Source organism: Xenopus tropicalis, chromosome 5, assembly GCF_000004195.4.
Source record: "Xenopus tropicalis strain Nigerian chromosome 5, UCB_Xtro_10.0, whole genome shotgun sequence".
In the NCBI taxonomy this organism is placed as follows: domain Eukaryota; kingdom Metazoa; phylum Chordata; class Amphibia; order Anura; family Pipidae; genus Xenopus; species Xenopus tropicalis.
This window is the reverse complement of record NC_030681.2, coordinates 112,772,820-112,795,697: the sequence shown is the minus strand read 5'-3', so window position 1 is coordinate 112,795,697 and position 22,878 is coordinate 112,772,820. Positions and strand designations below refer to the sequence as shown.

The following is a 22,878-nucleotide window of genomic DNA, read 5'->3' as shown; positions in this document are numbered from 1 at the left end:
CTATAAACAAAGATCTCTATTTACCAGCTGGTGCTGCCGTAATTTTTTAGTGTCAAATGTGCATATTATATCATTTTATATGGCAAATATACTTGGTTTGAGTACAGTTTCTTCCATGTATCTTGTCCTAAAGTAATTTCTTACTCTGTGCAATGATCATTTCTTGCATTTTTACACGTCAGTCACCATCCCATATCACATCTCACCAATCTCCATAGACTAACAATAACAAAGAATGGCTGCTGCTATTACTTGGTATGAGGAGATCTGCAAGTGATAAGGAAGCTCCGAATTGTGTCTAAATGGAGATGTGCAGAATATAAATGTTAAGATTCTGTCCAATAAAAAGCATAATCTCATTTTTGCTGGTCATATAATGGAAAATAAAAGGAAGGAAATACCTTATTATGAATAGGGCATATGCTGCTTTTTAATAAGGGAAGCTAAACAATTAATATTTCATCGCTTTTCCAAAATCTGAATAATATGGGCGGTTTAATGGTTCAACTGGCTTCTAGCGGCAACTATACAAATTTCTGCAACGTTTGACAGATGCTGAGGGCAAAGCAAATCACTAAGATGCTATTTCAGCTCAGTAGAACATTGTGCGATCTCTTCTGAAATGGCTGGGAAGTGTTAGGTTACTAAGGGATAATGCAAATAGCTTTTTTATTTAAACAGGTGTTTCCTTGTGGTTGTTATACAGCTAATTAGCACATAGCAATCAAAAAATACATTTAGCTTAAAGGGAATTGTTCAGGGATAAAGTTATGTTTCCTACATGGAATCTCCCCCCTTCAGATGAGGCTGATTTACATTCGGAATTCAAAAGTATAATTACATATATTCTGTGAAAACAGACATGTTTTGCCCATAAATCTATATTTTGCCAACATGGCATGCTGTGTGCACTTGTGCAATCACAAAAGTTTTAGGTTCCCATCAATGGAGCACAAAGTGTCGATGGAGGTCTTCCATAGCCATAAATGGCTGCTAAGATGTACTATACAGCATCTCACCTACCATGGTTACTAGCTGATTTTGCAATATAAAGCAGAAGGATTAGTGATGTGATCTACATGTTCAAATGTGCATATGGAAGGGATCCCTGTTAACCTGTGAGACACAATCAAATGTAAAAATGGTTGGGCAGCCAGAACCTGACTCCAAGCCAGGGACTTAAAAATAAGCACCTCTTTAAGGCTTCTGGGATCAACATTCAAGGGGTTGGTGAGCAACATGTTGCCCCTGAGCCACTGGTTGGGGAACACTGGCATATGGGGAGCAAACTTTTTATAGACAGTTGCCATTTTAGAAATATCTATTGCTTTCAGTGATGAATAAGACAGATAAATCAAGCTTGTCCATCAGCAGGGGAAACTGGGGATTCTTGCTGGGTAGTTTATCTTGTTTGACTTATATGTATTTACCTAAATTACAAATATATTAGAAATATTGAACCCATGTTTATTTTAGACATAAACAAGGTTTTAAAGTGCTGAGCATGAACTAATACATTAAAACTGATTAACTATGTTCAAAACTTAGGCAGCCATTTACAACTGGTTGTAGTTTTGGTTCTTTTCCAATATGGATTTTTTTAGTTCTAACAGTCGCCAGAAAAAAAAACGACTTTTTCGAGATTTATTATGCGACAAAATGCCTAAAAATCTGAGTCTAACAGTTGGCCAGCTAAAACTTGTCGAGATCATGTAGAAGTCGATTGCAGATGTCTCTTCCCTGGAGGATCCTTCTTTGCTTCTGTGCTTCTTTGCTTTTGGATTTTTGACACGTGTTTTTGTGCAACAGTTTTTGGTGGGACAATACAACAAGTGGAGGTTTTGGTGGGACAATACAACAAGTAGAGGTTTTGGTGGGACAATACAACAAGTGGAGGTTTTGGTGGGACAATACAACAAGTAGAGGTTTTGGTGGGACAATACAACAAGTAGAGGTTTTGGTGGGACAATAAAACAAGTAGAGGTTTTGGTGGGACAATAAAACAAGTAGAGGTTTTGGTGGGACAATAAAACAAGTAGAGCTTTTGGTGGGACAATAAAACAAGTAGAGGTTTTGGTGGGACAATAAAACAAGTAGAGGTTTTGCAACTTTTGTGCAACTTTTTCCTACATGTACTTTTTCAGTTTCAGCTCAAGTATAGCTTTTACATTGGATGCAGTTGGGCTGAAATTCATCTGTTGAACTTATCTTTTCTTTGTAGCACCTTGTCTCACAGTGTCATTATGGGGTCTCAGTGCAGGTGTGAATTTTTATTGTTATAGGCTTTCACAATTTTTCTTCTCACTCATTAATAAATGAGGATTATTCCTTGTAAGTTAAGCTCCTTCTTAATGATACTGCCCCGTTAATTTAAATTACTGCTTTCCCAAGGCCATTACTTATATTATTAAATGTATTATTAAATATATTAATAACTATGAAGGATTTCTGTTGTTTTGATGTTACAAATATCCTTGTAGGACTTTGTTTATTTTAATGTGTTGGGTTTTTGTGTGAAACTTATTTTCAAGTGTTCCATGAAACAGCATGAGAATACTTCAAAGAATAATTAGCTTTCTTTCTTCTCTGTATTTCAAGCTTCCATGCGATCCGTTCAAATATCTAACTTGGCACAAGTTAAAAGAACATGATGTTCAAGGGACTCAAATTCGCTGTCCTAGAGTAAGGGAAGGTAAAGTAATAGCATTCTTATTGTTTAAATGCATTTACTTATGCTGTGCTAAATAGCTCTATTTCCCACCAGTGCCAGGGATTATTTTAACTTTAAAGCATTACATTTTCTTAATTTATACTTCAAGTGTTGAGTAGGTTTGAAATGTAATCCTTTTTGTTTCTGACGTGCTCACATGCTTCATTGGAACAAAGGGCCATCATATGAGGAACTTGTAACCAGAGGAGAGGTGCATCTCTTCCAGGAAGAAAGGGACATTACAGATAAGGAGATATGGAGAAAGCGACTCCAAGAAAACTGGGAGCAGTGCCTGGTAAGGCTCAGAAACACAACTATGGCATTCTGTTGTGTGTTCTTTTCATTTTCATGTCACATATGAATAATGATGTTGTATCAGGTATAAAAACTGCCAACACTGCTGATTTTAAATTCCCCATTTTTCACAGAAGTTAATATTTTCACTAAAGGGCCCTTAACTTTAACCAGACAAAAATAACCTGACTTGGCCATGACCATAAAATTGTTTTTTATTCCTTTATTAGTGACTAATAGACATAACCTTTGTAATAGTGGTGTTAGAGCACTTGGTGGTCTAGTGGGGCGTTCTGGCCCACCTGTTATGCAGAGTTCTGGCCCACCTGTTACGCAGAGTTCTGGCCCACCTGTTACGCAGAGTTCTGGCCCACCTGTTACGCAGAGTTCTGGCCCACCTGTTACGCAGAGTTCTGGCCCACCTGTTACGCAGAGTTCTGGCCCACCTGTTACGCAGAGTTCTGGCCCACCTGTTACGCAGAGTTCTGGCCCACCTGTTATGCAGAGTTCTAGCCTACCTGTTACGCAGAGTTATGGCCCACCTGTTATGCAGAGTTCTGGCCCACCTGTTACGCAGAGTTCTGGCCCACCTGTTACGCAGAGTTCTGGCCCACCTGTTACGCAGAGTTCTGGCCCACCTGTTACGCAGAGTTCTGGCCCACCTGTTACGCAGAGTTCTGGCCCATCTGTTACGCAGAGTTCTGGCCCACCTGTTATGCAGAGTTCTGGCCTACCTGTTATGCAGAGTTCTGGCCCACCTGTTACGCAGAGTTCTGGCCCACCTGTTACGCAGAGTTCTGGCCCACCTGTTATGCAGAGTTCTGGCCCATCTGTTACGCAGAGTTCTGGCCCACCTGTTACGCAGAGTTCTGGCCCACCTGTTACGCAGAGTTCTGGCCCACCTGTTATGCAGAGTTCTGGCCCATCTGTTATGCAGAGTTCTGGCCCACCTGTTACGCAGAGTTCTGGCCCACCTGTTACGCAGAGTTCTGGCCCACCTGTTATGCAGAGTTCTAGCCTACCTGTTATGCAGAGTTCTGGCCCACCTGTTATGCAGAGTTCTGGCCCACCTGTTATGCAGAGTTCTGGCCCACCTGTTATGCAGAGTTCTGGCCCACCTGTTATGCAGAGTTCTGGCCCACCTGTTATGCAGAGTTCTGGCCCACCTGTTATGCATAGTTCTGGCCCACCTGTTATGCAGAGTTCTGGCCCACCTGTTATGCAGAGTTCTGGCCCACCTGTTATGCAGAGTTCTGGTCCACCTGTTATGCAGAGTTCTGGCCCATCTGTTATGCACAGTTCTGTCTGATATGATGTCATTGCGCAAGGCGTGAAAATTAAATATTTAAAGGTGCCACAACCTACTTCTCATTGCTCAACGTAGGTCTGTATAGTTCCTGGGTGTGTTCTCTGTCCGTTCCTGTGTCCCTAACCTCTGCCTGATCATTGACTTTTTCTGTTTCGCTGTCTGAACTGATTGACCATTTTGCCTGTTTTCGATTATACTTCTGGATCCTGATTCTTTTATTGACCTCGCCTGTCCTCCTTGACTATGCTCTGCTCTTTTCCCTTCACTGATCTTTTGGCCTCAAGGCCAACAATTGGATAATAATGGGCACCAAAGCAGGTTGTCAAAGTGTCAATGAGGTCCTTGCCCTGAAAGGGACATCTGGTGATTTTTAATTTGCAGCCAGATATATGTCAAGTCAGAAAGGGCCCATACAAGGGCAGACAAGCTGCAGACCCAGAATGAAGGGGTCAAAACCAGCAGCTTTAAACTGCCTGTGTATCTTAAATTAGATTTCCAATATATGGTATATAGGGTATAAATATAGCATAATTGTGAATAGTCAATTCTTCTGAAAAAATTGGTGGGAGAAGAATGCTGTTAATCAAACTGTTTCTACTAGGTAAGTGCACTGTATAATTATCTATAAGCCTGGGACACAGGTAACAATAAGAGGAAGGTAGGGCCTCATAATACATGTTTTGACAGTAAATCTTTTATTTGACACCAGCACATTTACATTTTTAGAGGTTTTAGTTCAACATCTGGCAGCTTGGCTGTTGATAGGATGCTGGGAATTGTAGGTCAAGAACTCCAGAAGGGCTTTAAGGTGTCTAGCATTAATCTAAACCTGTTAGTGTGGTAGATTGAGACCTTTTATAGTTCCCTTTTAGTTGTCATTGCTTTAATATGCAGGCTATCTTTTCAGTAACAGTGTTGTGCAGCAGGTTGTCCTGTTCCTTGTCCCCTTAAGTAGTTATTAAGATATTTTGTGGACCTAGAAACTAGGGAGCTCCAAAACTGAATTTCTTTCACCCCTTTATTTTGGAACATCCAACTTTTTTAAAGAGGTTATTTACATTTATCTTAACTTTTAATTTGCTATAGATGGGTCTATTGTAACAAATATTTTAATTACTTCTGCTGGGTGCAACTGGTTTTAGGTGTCGCTGACCCCGGCAGGGGCTGTGTGTGAGAGTTTATTTTTATTGTTATTTTTCATTTCTTATATTTCTTTTTGGACCATCTCTTACTGGTCTTCTGATTTGCAAACTGCTGCCTGGGTGCCAGTTGGAAGCCTTCTGTAGAGTAGGTATCTTATTTACAGAGATTATACATCATTTACATTTGTCCTTTCCCCAGTAGAGCTTACAATCTACCTCTAACTCTAGCTGGTTGCATAATTTATGTGAATTGAATTTCTGGCTGTGGATCAAAGTGTAGAAGGCAGGAAGGGGATATTATGGCCTTGACAAGGCTGGTAGGTTAAACACTCTATGGCCATATGGTTTAATTACAAATCACATGTTTTTAACCTAGGGCAGCAGTGAAAGCTAGCCCCACCCACAGTTGTTGTGAAAACTTGAATGGCAAAACAGCTGTGAGTGACAGGTTTCTGTTGTTAAGGCAAAGTTTTGATAAAACAAGAACATTGCTTTAGGTTTGACAAGTGATTTACCCAAACAATTCTGAGCAGTTTGCTCCTTTCAGTACGTGCATTCAATGTCTGCCGTAGTCAGTCTGTAGACACTGCAACCCTTTGCCCAGACAGGGAATTCTTGCTGCAGAAATCTATAACCTGAAATAACCTTTTTTTCTAAAGGAACATTTTTCTATGCCTACCAACTCTTATTATTCTTATTATCTTATTTTAATCAGAAGTCATTTTGTGCTTGGCACATTTAGATTCAGCTATTTTAGCCTTGTGACTCAACTGCTAGACTCAACTCTACTTGTTATTTGTGTAATAAACTCCGTCAGTCATCATCAGGGAGGGATTTATAACAATTTTGTCAGACTGAAGTAAATGAGCTCTTCTTTCAAGCTTTCACTTAATGAAAACGTCTGCAGCCGGAAATTTAATTGACAAGAAGGTTCAGACAGACATTTCCCCCTGGATCCACGTACTTCAGTCCTAACAAGTGATTCTTTACATATTCATTATCAACTGCTGTAGCTTTCTTGCCCCAAAGAGAGCAGTTTATTTGAGAATCGCCTGCTAATCCAGATGCTTTGTTAGAGATGGGGCTGTTTGGTGATCATAGACAGTGGTGGACCTGGTGCCTTGGAGCTCAGCAGGACTGATGCCAATGCCACCCCCCTGCTTAAAATGGTGTGTTGTAGTGATGAGCGAATTTTTTTGGCAGGCATGGATTCGCAGCAAATTTCCACACTTCGCCATTGGCGTATTGTTTTGAGAAACTTCAGTGAAAATTCACCGTGGAAAAATTTGTTGTACGGAATTTTTTTTTGTGCGTCAAATCAGGCGTGGTCATGTCAAAATGGGCACAATCACGTCAAAAAAGCACAGGCGACAAAAAAGAAATAGCCGCGGCAGCAAAAAATAGATGCGGGCGACAAAAAAGACACGCAACAAAATTTTTCGCTGTTTTGCTAATTTTCTTGCCGTTTCGCGAATTTTATGGCGAAGCGAAATGGGACAGATTCGCTCATCACTAGTGTGTTGTGTATAAGAGATTTCAACTGCCAGGTTGAGCTTGGGTAATTTGGGCTGGAGAAGGCTATCAAGGTGTAATGAGTACAAACAGCCAGTACCTTATTAGGAATTACCAATTTTAATGAACCTAAACTCAGTAAACAGGTCCAAACAGCAATTTAATAACAAAGTGACCCCTCACAAAAATGCTAATCTCTGACAAGATCATAGTTAACTTTAAGGATCAGTTGAACTGCCTTCAGCCTAAAGGTGGTCACCAATTCAGCTCAATTGGAAAGGTCACCAAGCAAGCGGATCTTCTCCCAATATCTTCCCCTACAGGTGGGCGATATTGGGCTAATTTAGCTTTTCTGAGTAGATATTGTAGAACAACATTGCCTTCTTCACGTTAAACCCTGAAAGTTTCTAATTTTGTCAACATGGCACCTAGACCAATCTAGACCCATGCCTGTACTCCAGACGGCACATACTAGCATGCTAGTATTGTTGTATTGTATCCAGGTACAATTTTCTCAATGACAGGTCATAATAGTATCTTAGGTTATGCATTGCTCTACAAGCAACAAGGCCCATAAAAATCCATTCCACATTCCATTAGGGGACCTAAATCCTTATGTGAGTATTATAAACTAATTCTAACAACCAAGGCTTGGTCCCTCTCTAAGGCTGATGCCACACTGGGGATAATTCTCAGACTGCAGAAAAACACAGGCCAAGAATTGGCCCCTACAAATTGGTGCATACATTTGCATCAGCCTTTTTCCTTGTCTGCACCCTGCACCCATTGGGTCAGCCCAGGTTAGACACAGGTGGTGTATATTGAGGAAGAAGGAGGAGAGTTTGCGTTTCAGAGCTGAAATCTGCCACATGTGCCTGCACCCGGACCAGCGCAATGGTTCCAGGTACAAGCCAGGAAAAAGGTATTGCTGTGTTTTTCTGCAGGCCAAGAATCAGCCCCATGTGGCACCAGACTAAAGGTGGCCATACGCTTTAAGATATGCTCACCTGGCGAGGTAGCTGAGCGAGCAGATCTTCTCCCAATATGCCCACCTACAGGTTAATTCGCCTAATTCTGGCCAATTTCAGGCCAGATTTTGGTCGGGGAGGTCTATCGTCGGTGCCCATACACAGGCATATGCTGCCGAATCAGTCTAAAGTCTAAAATTGTTCCGTGAATGGCCATCTTAAGACATACTACTTTTATACCAATTCTTACCTCTATAAACTCTGTAATCTACTTATTTCCATCCCCTAATTAACTCTTGGGACAATCCAACACCTTGTAAGGAGCCACCCTCCATACACATGAATATAGTGCCCACAAGAACAAATGCTGTTACATAGGTTTTTGAATATAACAAAACTGATATAATTTGGAACACAGGTGCAATGAGTTCTTGCCAACACCTTTTAGCTTAGAAGCACACATGCTGTTATTCTATTCCTTATGCTATTATTGCAGTTACAGGCCACTGTCCTACCATAATTTCTGCACAATGTTCGTATTTGAAACAACATGAATACATTGATTATACCCCAGTGCAGAAATGTTTTAAACACACAATTTGCAGCACACACACCTCTAAGTACATTTAATAAACATATATTGATAGAGAGGCAGGTACGTGGGCAATAGTTGGTGACCCCTGTTACGTTTTACCATGCTTGATGCATGCAGTTCAACATGTGTTACCTGTGAGAAGCACAATATATCCCTCTCTGTAACATTTATTTCAATGCCCATGCTACGCACAAATCTCCACTGACTGATCTGTATTCTGAGAGGGGTTTCAGGTGACTGCTTCCATTGAAACAAGCCATCAGGCATAATGGCAGCGCATCCAGCTTTCCAAGTTCCCAGGCTGTTTCATTTTTTTGTTCAGCTTGCAGTTTATGTGACATCTTGTCATGGTTTCAAAAGACATAGAATAACTTGCTTGTTGTTGACCTACATACAATATAATATATAAAAGATAACCATGTGGGACATTGCTAAGGCCTAGGAAGACAACAGAGAAAGGACAGACTAGCCTAAAGAAATGTTCCTTTCAGTTGTGTAGAAGAAGAGCTGTTGTACTTTTGCCTGCATAGCAGGCTGCCCTGGGGGAAATAAGAGGAGCCCTGAGTTAATGCAAGGCTGATTGTTGTGGATGAATACATAAGAAACAAAACACATGGCTAACTTACAACCCAAGCATAAAATGCTGCCTGGCACTGTGGGCTGGCAGGGGAGTTACCATGGATTTTGCAGCTTACTTACACATGAAAATCCCCTTACATTTTTAAGAGAGTTTTAGATAATTATTAAGTTGGAAATTGCCTTTCATCCTAGAACTGTCATCCTGCTTTTGCAGACAACAGATATGCAAGGATTTTATCATATCATATAATTCAAAGACCAATTGAGATTTTCAGAACAAGATCCAGGATGTCCTAGTTAGTGTTCCATGAATGTTCTGTAGTTAAGCTGCTAGTAATGTTCCAGAAACGATGCTGCATAGTTGATTGGTTCCAAATCTACAAAGGCAATGATGCATATGTTATTCATATTATAGTTCTTGATGGAAAGTTTTTCACAAGAAATTATAGTAAGAGGAAATGTGGAAGTGCAGAGAGTGCATTTTGGCGTAAGTAACTTTAATAGAAATAGGTTTACATGCACAAGTTGTCCACTGTTCTTGTGCTCCTATAATCCTCTATATGTACTAATATTTATAAAGCAGGACAACGTCAATTAATTGCTGAACTGAACTGACAAAAGCAGTCTATAGAATTTTCTTAAAGAAGAACTAAACCCTATAAATTAATATGGCTAGAAATGCCATATTTTATATACTAAACTGACTGCACTAGCTAAAAGTTTTAGTGACTCTATAGTAGTAATGATATAGGTCTTTACAGTTGTCACAGGAGCTCCCCATCTTGGATTCTATTAGAACTGTCTGGGACAGCACACATGCTGAGTGTTCTTTTAGCAGCTGTTTAGAAGCGGAGCTTAGGGGTCACAGAAAATTATCAATCAGAAAAATAAGATGGCCTGTCATATAAACTGATGCTACAGGTCTAATTATTAAATTCTGATGCTAATTGCACAGAGCTGCCATGTAGTAATTACCTGTATTAATTAATAATCAGCCTTATAGTTTGACATTTATATTCTATATATAGAGTATATTGTAAGTCAGTCCCTAAGCTCAGTAACTGACAGCCTGAAAACTATAGGCCTGTTAGTCTGACATCAGTAGTAGGAAAGCTTTTGGAAGGGGTAATAAGGGATAGGGTACTTGAATACATTGCAGTTCACAATACTATTAGTTTGTGCCAGCATGGTTTTATGCGTAACAGATCTTGCCAGACTAATTTAGTCGCCTTTTATGAGGAGGTGAGTAGGAACTAGGGATGTAGCGAACCTAAAAAAAAATGTTCGCGAACCCGTTCGCGAACTTTCGCCGAAAAGTGCGAACGTTCGCGAACTTTGCGAACCCCATAGACTTCAATGGGAAGGCGAACTTTAAAACCTAGAAAAGCAATCTCTGGCCAGAAAACTGATTTTAAAGTTGTTTAAAGGGTGCCACGACCTGGACAGTGGCATGCAGGAGGGGCATCAAGGGCAAAAATTTCTCTGAAAAATACGTTGTTGACACAGCGTTGCGTTTTGTGCTGTTAAGGGGAGAAAACACACTACATCCCTAAACTTATGTAATAAACTGCTTTAAAAAGTCCGGCATCTACATTCCAATCAAGTCGTGTAAAGGTTACGGCCGGTTCACACGCAAAGACAAAACGCCGCGTTTACTGCAACGAAAAAAAACGCAAAAAGCTTTAATGATACTGTCAAGTGTGCGAATATTAGTTTTTACTAGTTGCTTGTCACCTCCAGGACGTTCGTCCCGTCGGTGGGAATATTTCTGTAGTGGTGTGTTTAGCAGTCACCGTGCTTGTGCACACGTGCATGGTCAGGCAGAGGTAATTCAATGTACAGTAACGTGAACCAAAAAACACTGATTCTGCAGTGTGGGCCCAGGTTTGTCCTACCTTTTCGATCACCTGTGGTGACCATAAAAGATACGATTTTGCCGCCGTTGCAGAACCCTGAAAAATCAGGAATGTGTACATTCCTAAAAAATTATGGTTTTTTTGTTGCAGCCACTGAAGCACAGAGGACAGAAAAAATATGTTAGATAGATGGTATCATAACCAATCCTGAGGCAGAACCTTTAAAAAATCGAAGATAGCGTACCAAGCACAGAAGACAGAAAAAATATCTTAGATAGATGGTATCATAACCATGCCCCAGGCAAACCCTTTCAAAGAACTAAGATAGGGTGACAACAAGCACAGAAGACATTAAAAACATCAAAGCTAGATGGTATAATAACCATGCCCCAGCCAAACCCTTTCAAAGAACTCAGATAGGGTGACAAGCACAGAAGACATTAAAAACATCAAAGCTAGATGGTATCATAACCATGCCCCAGCCAAACCCTTCCAAAGAACTCAGATAGGGTGACAACAAGCACAGAAGACATTAAAAACATCAAAGCTAGATGGTATAATAACCATGCCCCAGCCAAACCCTTTCAAAGAACTCAGATAGGGTGACAACAAGCACAGAAGACATTAAAAACATCAAAGCTAGATGGTATCATAACCATGCCCCAGCCAAACCCTTTCAAAGAACTCAGATAGGGTGACAAGCACAGAAGACATTAAAAACATCAAAGCTAGATGGTATCATAACCATGCCCCAGCCAAACCCTTTCAAAGAACTCAGATAGGGTGACAACAAGCACAGAAGACATTAAAAACATCAAAGCTAGATGGTATCATAACCATGCCCCAGCCAAACCCTTTCAAAGAACTCAGATAGGGTGACAAGCACAGAAGACATTAAAAACATCAAAGCTAGATGGTATCATAACCATGCCCCAGCCAAACCCTTTCAAAGAACTCAGATAGGGTGACAACAAGCACAGAAGACATTAAAAACATCAAAGCTAGATGGTATCATAACCATGCCCCAGCCAAACCCTTTCAAAGAACTCAGATAGGGTGACAAGCACAGAAGACATTAAAAACATCAAAGCTAGATGGTATCATAACCATGCCCCAGCCAAACCCTTTCAAAGAACTCAGATAGGGTGACAAGCACAGAAGACATTAAAAACATCAAAGCTAGATGGTATCATAACCATGCCCCAGCCAAACCCTTTCAAAGAACTCAGATAGGGTGACAACAAGCACAGAAGACATTAAAAACATCAAAGCTAGATGGTATAATAACCATGCCCCAGCCAAACCCTTTCAAAGAACTCAGATAGGGTGACAACAAGCACAGAAGACATTAAAAACATCAAAGCTAGATGGTATCATAACCATGCCCCAGCCAAACCCTTTCAAAGAACTCAGATAGGGTGACAAGCACAGAAGACATTAAAAACATCAAAGCTAGATGGTATCATAACCATGCCCCAGCCAAACCCTTTCAAAGAACTCAGATAGGGTGACAAGCACAGAAGAGTAGAAGAGAGAAAAATTCAGGATTTACCTGTCCAAAAAGTTTGGCTTACAATTAAGCCAGTAGGATTTGCACCCTAGTTTGTACGGTGATGGAGGAGGACGCTAAAGGACAGCTGTGTGTGGTGTCAAGCGGCGTGCAGAGAAGGACAGCTGCATGGGCAGTCAGAACAAGTCTTCCGGCGTGCAGTAACCCTCCGAGATCCATGCCTCATTCATTTTAATAAAGGTCAGGTAATCAACACTTTTGTGACCTAGGCGAGTTCTCTTCTCAGTTACAATCCCTCCTACTGCACTAAAGGTCCTTTCTGAGAGGACACTTGAGGCAGGGCAAGACAACAGATTTATGGCAAATTGTGACAGCTCTGGCCACAGATCAAGCCTGCGCACCCAGTAGTCCAGGGGTTCATCGCTCCTCAGAGTGTCAATATCTGCAGTTAATGCCAGGTAGTCCGCTACCTGCCGGTCGAGGCGTTCTCTGAGGGTGGATCCAGAAGGGTCCTGGCGCTGCCTTGGACTGAAAAAACTTTGCATGTCTGACGTTACAGAGTGGCCAAAGTGCATTGTCCTTGCAGGTGTGCTCGTGGGAGGATTACCGGCACCTCTGCCCCTGGAATGTGGAGTGACATCACCCTTAAAAGAATTGTACAACATGTTTTGCAGGCTGGTTTGGAAATGCAGCATCCTTTCGGACTTGTGGTACGTTGGTAACATTTCTGCCACTTTATGCTTGTAACGAGGGTCTAGTAGCGTTGCCACCCAGTACAGGTCCTTCTCCTTAAGCCTCTTGATACGGGGGTCCTTTAACAGGCATGACAGCATGAAAGACCCCATTCTCACAAGTTTGGATGCAGAGGTATCCATCTCCCCTTCCTCGTTATCAAGGACTACGTCCTCATCCACCACCGTCTCCTCCCCCCAGCCACGTACAAGACCAGGGCTCCACAAAAGGTGACCACAAGCCCCCTGGGAAGCCTGCTCCTGTTGGTCTTCTGCCTCCACAAAGCCACCTTCCTCCTCTGACTCCGCTTCTGACACCTCTCCCTGCGTTGCAGCAGGTGCCTGGGAACGTTCTGGTGATTCCGCCCAGAAATCAGGCTCTTGGTCACGCTGGTCTACAGCGTCATCTGTCACTCGTCGCACGGCACGCTCAAGAAAAAAAGCAAAGGGTATTAGGTCGCTGATGGTGCCTTCAGTGCGACTAACCATATTTGTGACCTCGTCAAAAGGGCGCATCAGCCTGCAGGCGTCGCGCATAAGCACCCAGTAACGGGGGGAAAAAATCCCCAGCTCTGCAGATCCAGTCCTACCACCCAGTTCAAATAGGTATTCATTGATGGCTCTTTGTTGTTGCAGCAGACGTTCAAACATCATTAGCGTGGAATTCCAGCGAGTCTGGCTGTCGCAAATTAAACGCCTGACTGGCAAGTTGTGCCGCCGCTGAATGTCAGCAAGGCGTGCCATGGCTGTGTAGGAACGTCTGAAATGGCCAGACACCTTCCTGGACTGCCTGAGAATGTCCTGCAATCCTGGGTACTTCGAGACAAACCGTTGGACTATCAAATTTAAAACATGTGCCATGCAGGGCACATGTGTTAAATTGCCCAGTCTCAGTGCTGCCAACAGATTGCTTCCGTTGTCACACACCACTTTTCCAATTTTCAGTTGGTGTGGGGTCAGCCACCGATCGGCCTGTGAGTGCAGAGATGACAGGAGTACAGATCCGGTATGGTTTCTACTTTCCAGGCACGTCATGCCCAAGACAGCATGACAACGGCGTACCTGGCACGTCGAATAGCCTATGTGGAGCTGGGGGTGCACAGGTGTGGAGGAGGACACAGCAGCAGAGGAGGAAGAAGCCGAGGAAGAAGCCAAGTTAGAAGACGACTTAGAAGATGACTTAGAAGACGAGTTAGAGAGCAAAGGAGGAGTAGAGGTGGTGGCAGACCCGCATGCAACCCGTGGCGGTGACACCAACTCCACTGTTGTTGAACCACGCATTCCCTGCTTCCCAGCCATCACCAGGTTCACCCAGTGGGCAGTGTAGGTGACATACCTGCCCTAACCATGCTTGGAGGACCATGTGTCAGTAGTCATATGGACCTTTGCCCCAACACTAAATGACAGAGATGCGGTGATTTGGCTCTGCACATGCTGGTACAGGTGTGGTATTCCCTTCTGTGAAAAAAAATTGCGGCTGGGTACCTTCCACTGCGGTGTCCCAATTGCTACAAATTGGTGGAAAGCCTCAGAGTCCACCAGCTGGTATGGTAAAAGCTGGCGGGCTAAGAGTGCAGACAATCCAGCTGTCAGACGCCGGGCAAGGGGATGACTCGGAGGCATTGGTTTCTTACGCTCAAACATGGCCCTCACAGAAACTTGGCTGGGGGCAGATGAACAGGAACTGGAAGGCGGAGTGGAGGGTGGTTGAGACGGGTCAAGGACAGCAGAGGTAGAGCAGTAAGATGCTGGAGCAGAAGGAGGGTGGCTTAGCGTTTGGCTGCTGCCTTTGAGGTGTTGCTCCCATAGTGCTTTGTGTTTGGCGTTCATGTGCCTTCGCATAGCAGTTGTACCTAAGTGGGTGTTGGGCTTCCCAAGACTCAGTTTCTGACTGCACTCATTGCAAATTACAGCGCTTTTGTCAGAGGCACACACATTAAAAAAATGCCACACTGCTGAGCCTTTTGATGTGGGCTTTCTAGCAGTAACAGTAGAAGTTGGCGGGTGCGTTGGCTGGCTGACCACAGGTGCCGATTCATGTTGTTGCCCTACTGTTCCCTGGGAGCTGTCCCTGCTTCTTCTAAGTCTTATTCTCCTCCTGCCTCTCTGACTCTCCGTCTCTCCATCTGAACAATCCTCCTCTTGCTCTCTTCTTGTGGGCACCCACAAAATATCCTCATCATCATTCTCCTCAGATGCATCAATTTCTTCTGACAGCTCACAGAAGACAGCAGCAGCGGGGACCTCATCACACCTTATGTCCATCTCTGTTGTGTTGCCTGCCTGAATTATGATATCTGGTGTAACGTCCGCATCTCCTTCATCTTCTTCTGGCAATAATGGTTGCGCATCACTCAGTTCAACAAACTCATGAGTAAATAACTCCTCTGACTCCAGTGAAGAAGGGGCGGCGGTGGCGGAGGAAGTGGTACGTGGGGTGCCCATAGCAGAGGAGGATGAGGATGTTGTGGCAAAGTTAGAAACAGTAGAGGATGGGGTGTGCTGTGTAAGCCAGTCAACTACCTCTTCAGCATTTTGGGAGTTCAGGGTAAGTGCCTTCGGAAAACTGGGCAATTTCCTAGGGCCACAGGATATCATAGCAGCACGGCCCCTAGTGCCTCTGCGTGGCGGCCTGCCTTTGCCTGGCATTTTTTTTATTTTTACAAAACAACAACAACTTGGGTGATGTTTCTGGACACGGAATTATTATTGTTATTTAGACAGATTGTGAAAAAGCTCACACAGCTAGGTGGCACTTGGTTGCAGACACCGGGCAACAAGGCCTGCAAGGGCAACGTATACAGTAGTGGATACGGAATATATTATTGCTGGTGGAAAACCGTCACTCAGGTTGTGTTTCTGGACACGGAATTATTATTGTAATTTAGACAGATTGTGAAAAAGCTCACACAGCTAGGTGGCACTTGGTTGCAGACACCGGGCAACAAGGCCTGCAAGGGCAACGTATACACTAGTGGATACAGAATATATTATTGCTGGTGGAAAACCGTCACTCAGGTTGTGTTTCTGGACACGGAATTATTATTGTTATTTAGACAGATTGTGAAAAAGCTCACACAGCTAGGTGGCACTTGATTGCAGACACCGGGCAACAAGGCCTGCAAGGGCAACGTATACAGTAGTGGATACGGAATATATTATTGCTGGTGGAAAACCGTCACTCAGGTTGTGTTTCTGGACACGGAATTATTATTGTTATTTAGACAGATTGTGAAAAAGCTCACACAGCTAGGTGGCACTTGGTTGCAGACACCGGGCAACAAGGCCTGCAAGGGCAACGTATACAGTAGTGGATACGGAATATATTATTGCTGGTGGAAAACCGTCACTCAGGTTGTGTTTCTGGACACGGAATTATTATTGTAATTTAGACAGATTGTGAAAAAGCTCACACAGCTAGGTGGCACTTGGTTGCAGACACCGGGCAACAAGGCCTGCAAGGGCAACGTATACAGTAGTGGATACGGAATATATTATTGCTGGTGGAAAACCGTCACTCAGGTTGTGTTTCTGGACACGGAATTATTATTGTTATTTAGACTGATTGTGAAAAAGCTCACACAGCTAGGTGGCACTTGGTTGCAGACACCGGGCAACAAGGCCTGCAAGGGCAACGTATACAGTAGTGGATACGGAATATATTATTGCTGGTGGAAAACCGTCACTCAGGTTGTGTTTCTGGACACGGAATTATTATTGTAATTTAGACAGATTGTGAAAAAGCTCACACAGCTAGGTGGCACTTGGTTGCAGACACCGGGCAACAAGGCCTGCAAGGGCAACGTATACAGTAGTGGATACGGAATATATTATTGCTGGTGGAAAACCGTCACTCAGGTTGTGTTTCTGGACACGGAATTATTATTGTTATTTAGACAGATTGTGAAAAAGCTCACACAGCTAGGTGGCACTTGGTTGCAGACACCGGGCAACAAGGCCTGCAAGGGCAACGTATACAGTAGTGGATACGGAATATATTATTGCTGGTGGAAAACCGTCACTCAGGTTGTGTTTCTGGACACGGAATTATTATTGTTATTTAGACAGATTGTGAAAAAGCTCACACAGCTAGGTGGCACTTGGTTGCAGACACCGGGCAACAAGGCCTGCAAGGGCAACGTATACAGTAGTGGATACGGAATATATTATTGCTGGTGGAAAACCGTCACTCAGGTTGTGTTTCTGGACACGGAATTATTATTGTAATTTAGACAGATTGTGAAAAAGCTCACACAGCTAGGTGGCACTTGGTTGCAGACACCGGGCAACAAGGCCTGCAAGGGCAACGTATACAGTAGTGGATACGGAATTTATTATTGCTGGTGGAAAACCGTCACTCAGGTTGTGTTTCTGGACACAGAATTATTATTGTTATTTAGACAAATTGTTATTTAGACAAAATATACAGAGCAGTAGAAAGTAGATTACTAGCCAGAAAAACTACTTAAACTCTGCCTCAAAATAAATACACAGCTCCTCAGTCCTCTCCCCACACAAATACAGAGCAGTAGAAAGTAGATTACTAGCCAGAAAAACTACTTAAACTCTGCCTCAAAATAAATACACAGCTCCTCAGTCCTCTCCCCACACAAATACAGAGCAGTAGAAAGTAGATTACTAGCCAGAAAAACTACTTAAACTCTGCCTCAAAATAAATACACAGCTCCTCAGTCCTCTCCCCACACAAATACAGAGCAGTAGAAAGTAGATTACTAGCCAGAAAAACTACTTAAACTCTCCTTCAAATGAATACACAGCTCTCTCCCTACACTATCTCTTCAAGCACACACAGGCAGAATGTAAAATGGCTGCTGGGCTTCGGTTTATATATGGAAGGGAGTGGTCCAAGGGGGGGGGGGTGGCCCAGGAAGGAGAGCTGCCTGATTGGCTGCCATGTATCTGCTGGTTTGGGGTGAGAGGTCAAAATTTCGCGCCAGCTAAGGCGAACCCAAATGGCGAACATACGCCGAAAGTTCGCGAACTTCCGCGTTCGCGAACACCCGATGTTCGCGCGAATTAGTTCGCCGGCGAACAGTTCGCTACATCCCTAGTAGGAACCTCGATGCTGGAAAGGGAGTTGATGTCATCTACTTGGACTTTGCTAAAGCGTTTGATACAGTACCTCACAGAAGGTTAATGATCAAATTAAGGAATATTGGCCTAGAACATAATATTTGTAATTGGATAGAAAACTGGCTGAAGGATAGAGTACAAAGAGTGGTTGTAAATGGAACATTTTCTAATTGGGCCATTGTTGTTAGTTGCTTTTAAACTTGTTTATTATTGACATGGAGGTGGGCATACAAAGAACTGTTTCTATTTTTGCTGATGACACTAAATTGCAAAACTATAAGTTCCATGCAGGATGCTGCCGCTTTGCAGAGCGATTTGACAACATTGGAAAACTGGGCAGCAAACTGGAAAATGAGGTTCAATGTAGAAATAATATAAATGTGAGCTATCTACTAAATGGTAGTGTGTTGGGGGGGTCCTTAATGGAGAAGGATCTGGGGGTTTTTGTAGATAACAAGTTGTCTAATTCCAGGCAGTGTCATTCTGTGGCTACTAAAGCAAATAAAGTGCTGTCTTGTATAAAAAAGGGCATTGACTCAAGGGATGAAAACATAATTTTGCCTCTTTATCGGTCCCTGGTAAGGCCTCACCTTGCAGTGCAGTTTCGGGCTCCAGTCCTTAAAAAGGATATTAATGAGCTGGAGAGAGTGCAGAGACGTGCAACTAAACTGGGGATGGAAGATTTAAACTATGAGGTTAGACTGTCAAGGCTGGGGTTGTTTTCTCTGGAAAAGAGGCGCTCGCGAGGGGACATCATTACTCTGTACAAGTACATTAGAGGGGATTATAGGCAGATACAGGATGTTCTTTTTTCCCATAAAAATGATCAACTCACCAAAGGCCCCCTCTTTAGAGGAACGGAGCTTCCATTTGAAGCAGCGTAGGTGGTTTTTCACGGTGAGGGCAGTGAGGTTGTGGAATGCCCTTCCTAGTGATGTTGTAATGGCGGATTCTGTTAATGCCTTTAAGAGGGGCTTGGATGAGTTTTTGAACAAGCATAGTATCCAAGTTAGTACTGATGTTGGTATATATGGTTTATGCATGTGAGTGTATAGATAGGTCAGTATTGGTTTGTGTGTGCTGGGTTTACTTGGAAGGGTCGAATTTATGGTCATTTTTCAACCCTATGTAACTATGAAACACAGAGAATGCGCAGTGAATCAGCAGAAAGGGAGTAGTTAGTTTTAGATGGTGCTGTTCTGGCCTGTGCTTTTCTACTATTAACACTCTCTGAATTTTATCTTACTTCTAGAATGTAAATCTCTCGTACCAGGGCCTTGGAGATCCTTATCAACAAAATAATTTTCACAGGATACTTCGAAGACTTATACGAGTAGAAAGGCTTTGGCTGGTTGATAACTCTTTGAAAGACTTGAGTGCCATAAGATTGCCAAGGTATTTATATTTCTTCTCAACACCTTCCATTAACCAAATCTTTATTGCAGACCCAGCTGTGGTCTTGCCTGATAAATTAGAGACAGCTTCCACAGAGGGCTTAAACTGAGGTTTCATTTTATTCCAGTATACAGTTTAGCACAAATAAGCGCTACATCTCATTATATCCACCTGTGTCAGGCACCTCCCATGATTATAATCCCTTAACTGATACAACAATCAGATGGTCCTGTTGATGGTCTTTTGCTTCTTCATTCTTCAATGTGCAGTAGAGTGAAAGTTGGCTTTTTGTTTAAAGTATGTCTTTTTACTCTACTGTGCATGCGCCCTTGATGAGAAGAATCAAGAATGATCAGAACAAGATCGATCCGTGGTTCCCACACAGAAGTACCCCAGACTGGTCCAGTGTTCTGCTAACAGGAACACTAGGTATCAGTTGAAGGATTATAATCCCTGCGGGTGGGGGGGGGGGGGGGTGCCACCCAAGTAATTTCACATCTCCTTGTCCTATACATATGCATTTACAGATGTAAAACCCAATATCCAGAAAGCCATTTCCCATAGATCCCATTCTAAGTAAATAATTTTTAAAAATTATTTCCTTTTTCTCTGTAATAATACAACAGTACCTTGTTGTAATTAAGCTTCATAAATCCATATTGGTGGCAAAATCCCAAATCTATTGGGTTTGGTTAATTTTTACATGTTAGTTAGTATACTGTGGCAGTATGGTAGTTATGGTGATCTAAATGACAGGAAATAACCCCAGGTCTTAAGCATTCCGGTTAATTGATCCTATACCTGTAATAATGATTAAATCTGCAAATAGATGTTTCTCTCTTTTTCTGCCTCTCTCTCCCTCTCTCCTCCCTCCCCAAAATAAAATGTGCAAGAAAATATCAAATAAAATTTACAAAATTATCTGTAGTAAACTGAATTGCAAATTGACATATAGCATTCTTCAAATTAGCTAAAATTATAAATGATCAGGACATCTAGATCTAGAGATTCATCTGTTTTTGGAGAAACCAAAATACATGTGAGCCCAGAGTTAAAGCCAATGTTACCTTTTCTTAATATATTAAATATATATAACTTTATACACAACAATAATTATTTTTTGTGCATTTAAAAAAAATAAATTTGAAAGTTACTGACTTTGTGCATCATATTTACTTGTACCCAGGTGCACTGAATTAAATTTAAGCAGAAATCACTTTACATCTTTTAAGAAGTTGCCAAAACTGCCTGCAATTCAGCACCTATCACTAGCAGAGAATAACATTGAAACACTGAGTGGGCTTTCAAACTTGAAGCATTCTCCACTTGAGTCCCTTCTTCTGAAGTCAAATCCATGTGAGTTTTTGGAAGACTACAGAATACAGTAAGTCATACAACAAAAATAATTCAACCAAGTACTGTGGGGAACTGTGCAAATACCCTCTTGTATCATAATAGAGAAATGGGACAAGCAGTATTGTAAGCTTGACAAGGTTGACAAAGGGTTTTTTTCCCCCGTAATGTTTCACTTGCACAATACAATTTGCAAGGGCTTGTCCTGCTAGTACCTGCTCTGAGTGCAGTGCTTTTTTCTGTTGGCAGAATTTAAAGTTTGTTTAGACACTGTTGTACTATCCTTGAGAAAGGTCTTGATGAGGACCGAAACGTCAGACAAATTTTGTGCAAAATTAAGGTGGCCATACATAGGCCAATAAAAGCTGCAGACAGACTGAATGGCAAGCTATGGGGCTGTGTATACCAATATCTGGTGAAAATTGGACAGATGTTGATTGGGCACATTTGAAAGTCCAGGCTGGGCAAGGACCACATCAGTTCATTGATGCAGTTCTCACCCCAATGATCCTCGTCATTCTGATCCAGTTTTTTGGCTCTCCCAATATTGCCTCCCCATACCTCAAAGTGGGCATATTGAAGAACCTTGGCAACCTTACCAATTGGATCTTTTAATGTATAGCTATCTCTTCTCATTGTATATACACTATATGACAAAAATATGTTGGCCTTGAGCTGCAGGTTTTGTGGAAATATAGCTTAAAGCATTGTTCAGCATTTCTGAAATTAACTACAAATAGATCCTAGAGATTATTTGTATCATAAATGCACTCATGGTGCTCTTATTGCACATGGCACACAGAGTGTGAAAGCCATCAAATGCACTAAAGATACACTAACCCCATAAAGCAAGCAATGCACAGGAGCATAGTAGTCTTCCTTAGTGATACTCACGTATTGGCCTTACCTAATTACCAAAGCAGTGTGCTTCCCATTAACCTGAATGGACATGGCTTCTCTCAGTCAGGTCATTTTGTTGCTGTTCTACTTGAAAGAATGGGGCAATGAAGACACCATGTGTGTGTGTGTATGTATATTTATTTATATAAACCTACTTGAATATGCAGCATTGTTCATTAAAACAGTACATTACCAGAGGAATACAATGAAAAGAACAAAAATACTGGTGTAGGACCCATTATCCAGAATGTTTGGAACCTGGGGTCTTCCCCATAAAGAGGTTTTCTGTAATTTGGATCTCCATACGTTAAGTCTACTAAAAATTGTCAACAGTAATTAAACCCAATAGGATTGTTTTGCCTCCAATAAGGATTCATTATATCTTAGTTAGGATTAAGTACAAAGTACTGTTTTATTATTACAGTGAAAAAATGAAATACATTTTAATAATCCAAATTATTTAATTAAAATGGAGTCTAAGGGAGATATCCTTCTTGTATTTTGGATAATGGGGTTCCGGGTAACAGATCTCATACCTGTATTTATAAATACACCAGAGATTAAGGGCTAAGTATTGAGACACAAAAGGAAGGCTGTCCCTGCCATGTAGCACTTACAGTCTTAGTGCTTATAGAGGTAATGTTTATTTTTGCATCTTTCTATATTTTAGAGTGTTTTCCATTTTGCCAAACCTGAAAACATTAGACGGAATTCCAAAGCTCCCAGAGGATTGGTCAACAACAGAAGAAAGCCATTTTTTGTTCAGCAAATGCACAATACTGTAATTAGCTGTGTCTGTGTAAGTGCCTGATCCTAGGCTTCAGGAGAAGTAGATTTCATAAGTACCACAAAGATGAATTATTCGAGTGCTGTCAATTTCATTTGTAACAATAAAATATTACATTGACTGTTCTGTGTTTTTGTCGAGTC

General features: G+C 42.0%; 1 protein-coding gene across 2 annotated transcripts in view; it reads left to right on the top strand.

Moving 5' to 3' along the window:
• Positions 1-22,878, top strand: part of LOC101731180 — a 75,519-nt gene extending 52,641 nt beyond the window's left edge. The window contains exons 3-7 of one of the 2 annotated variants that reach the window (XM_031902258.1): positions 2,599-2,692; positions 2,887-3,005; positions 19,553-19,695; positions 20,882-21,079; positions 22,619-22,878. In XM_031902258.1, the coding sequence (XP_031758118.1) occupies positions 2,599-2,692; positions 2,887-3,005; positions 19,553-19,695; positions 20,882-21,079; positions 22,619-22,733 (669 nt within the window). In that variant the 3' untranslated portion in view covers positions 22,734-22,878. The remainder of the gene's footprint in view (positions 1-2,598; positions 2,693-2,886; positions 3,006-19,552; positions 19,696-20,881; positions 21,080-22,618) is intronic. The other variant, XM_031902259.1, reaches the window with a different exon arrangement.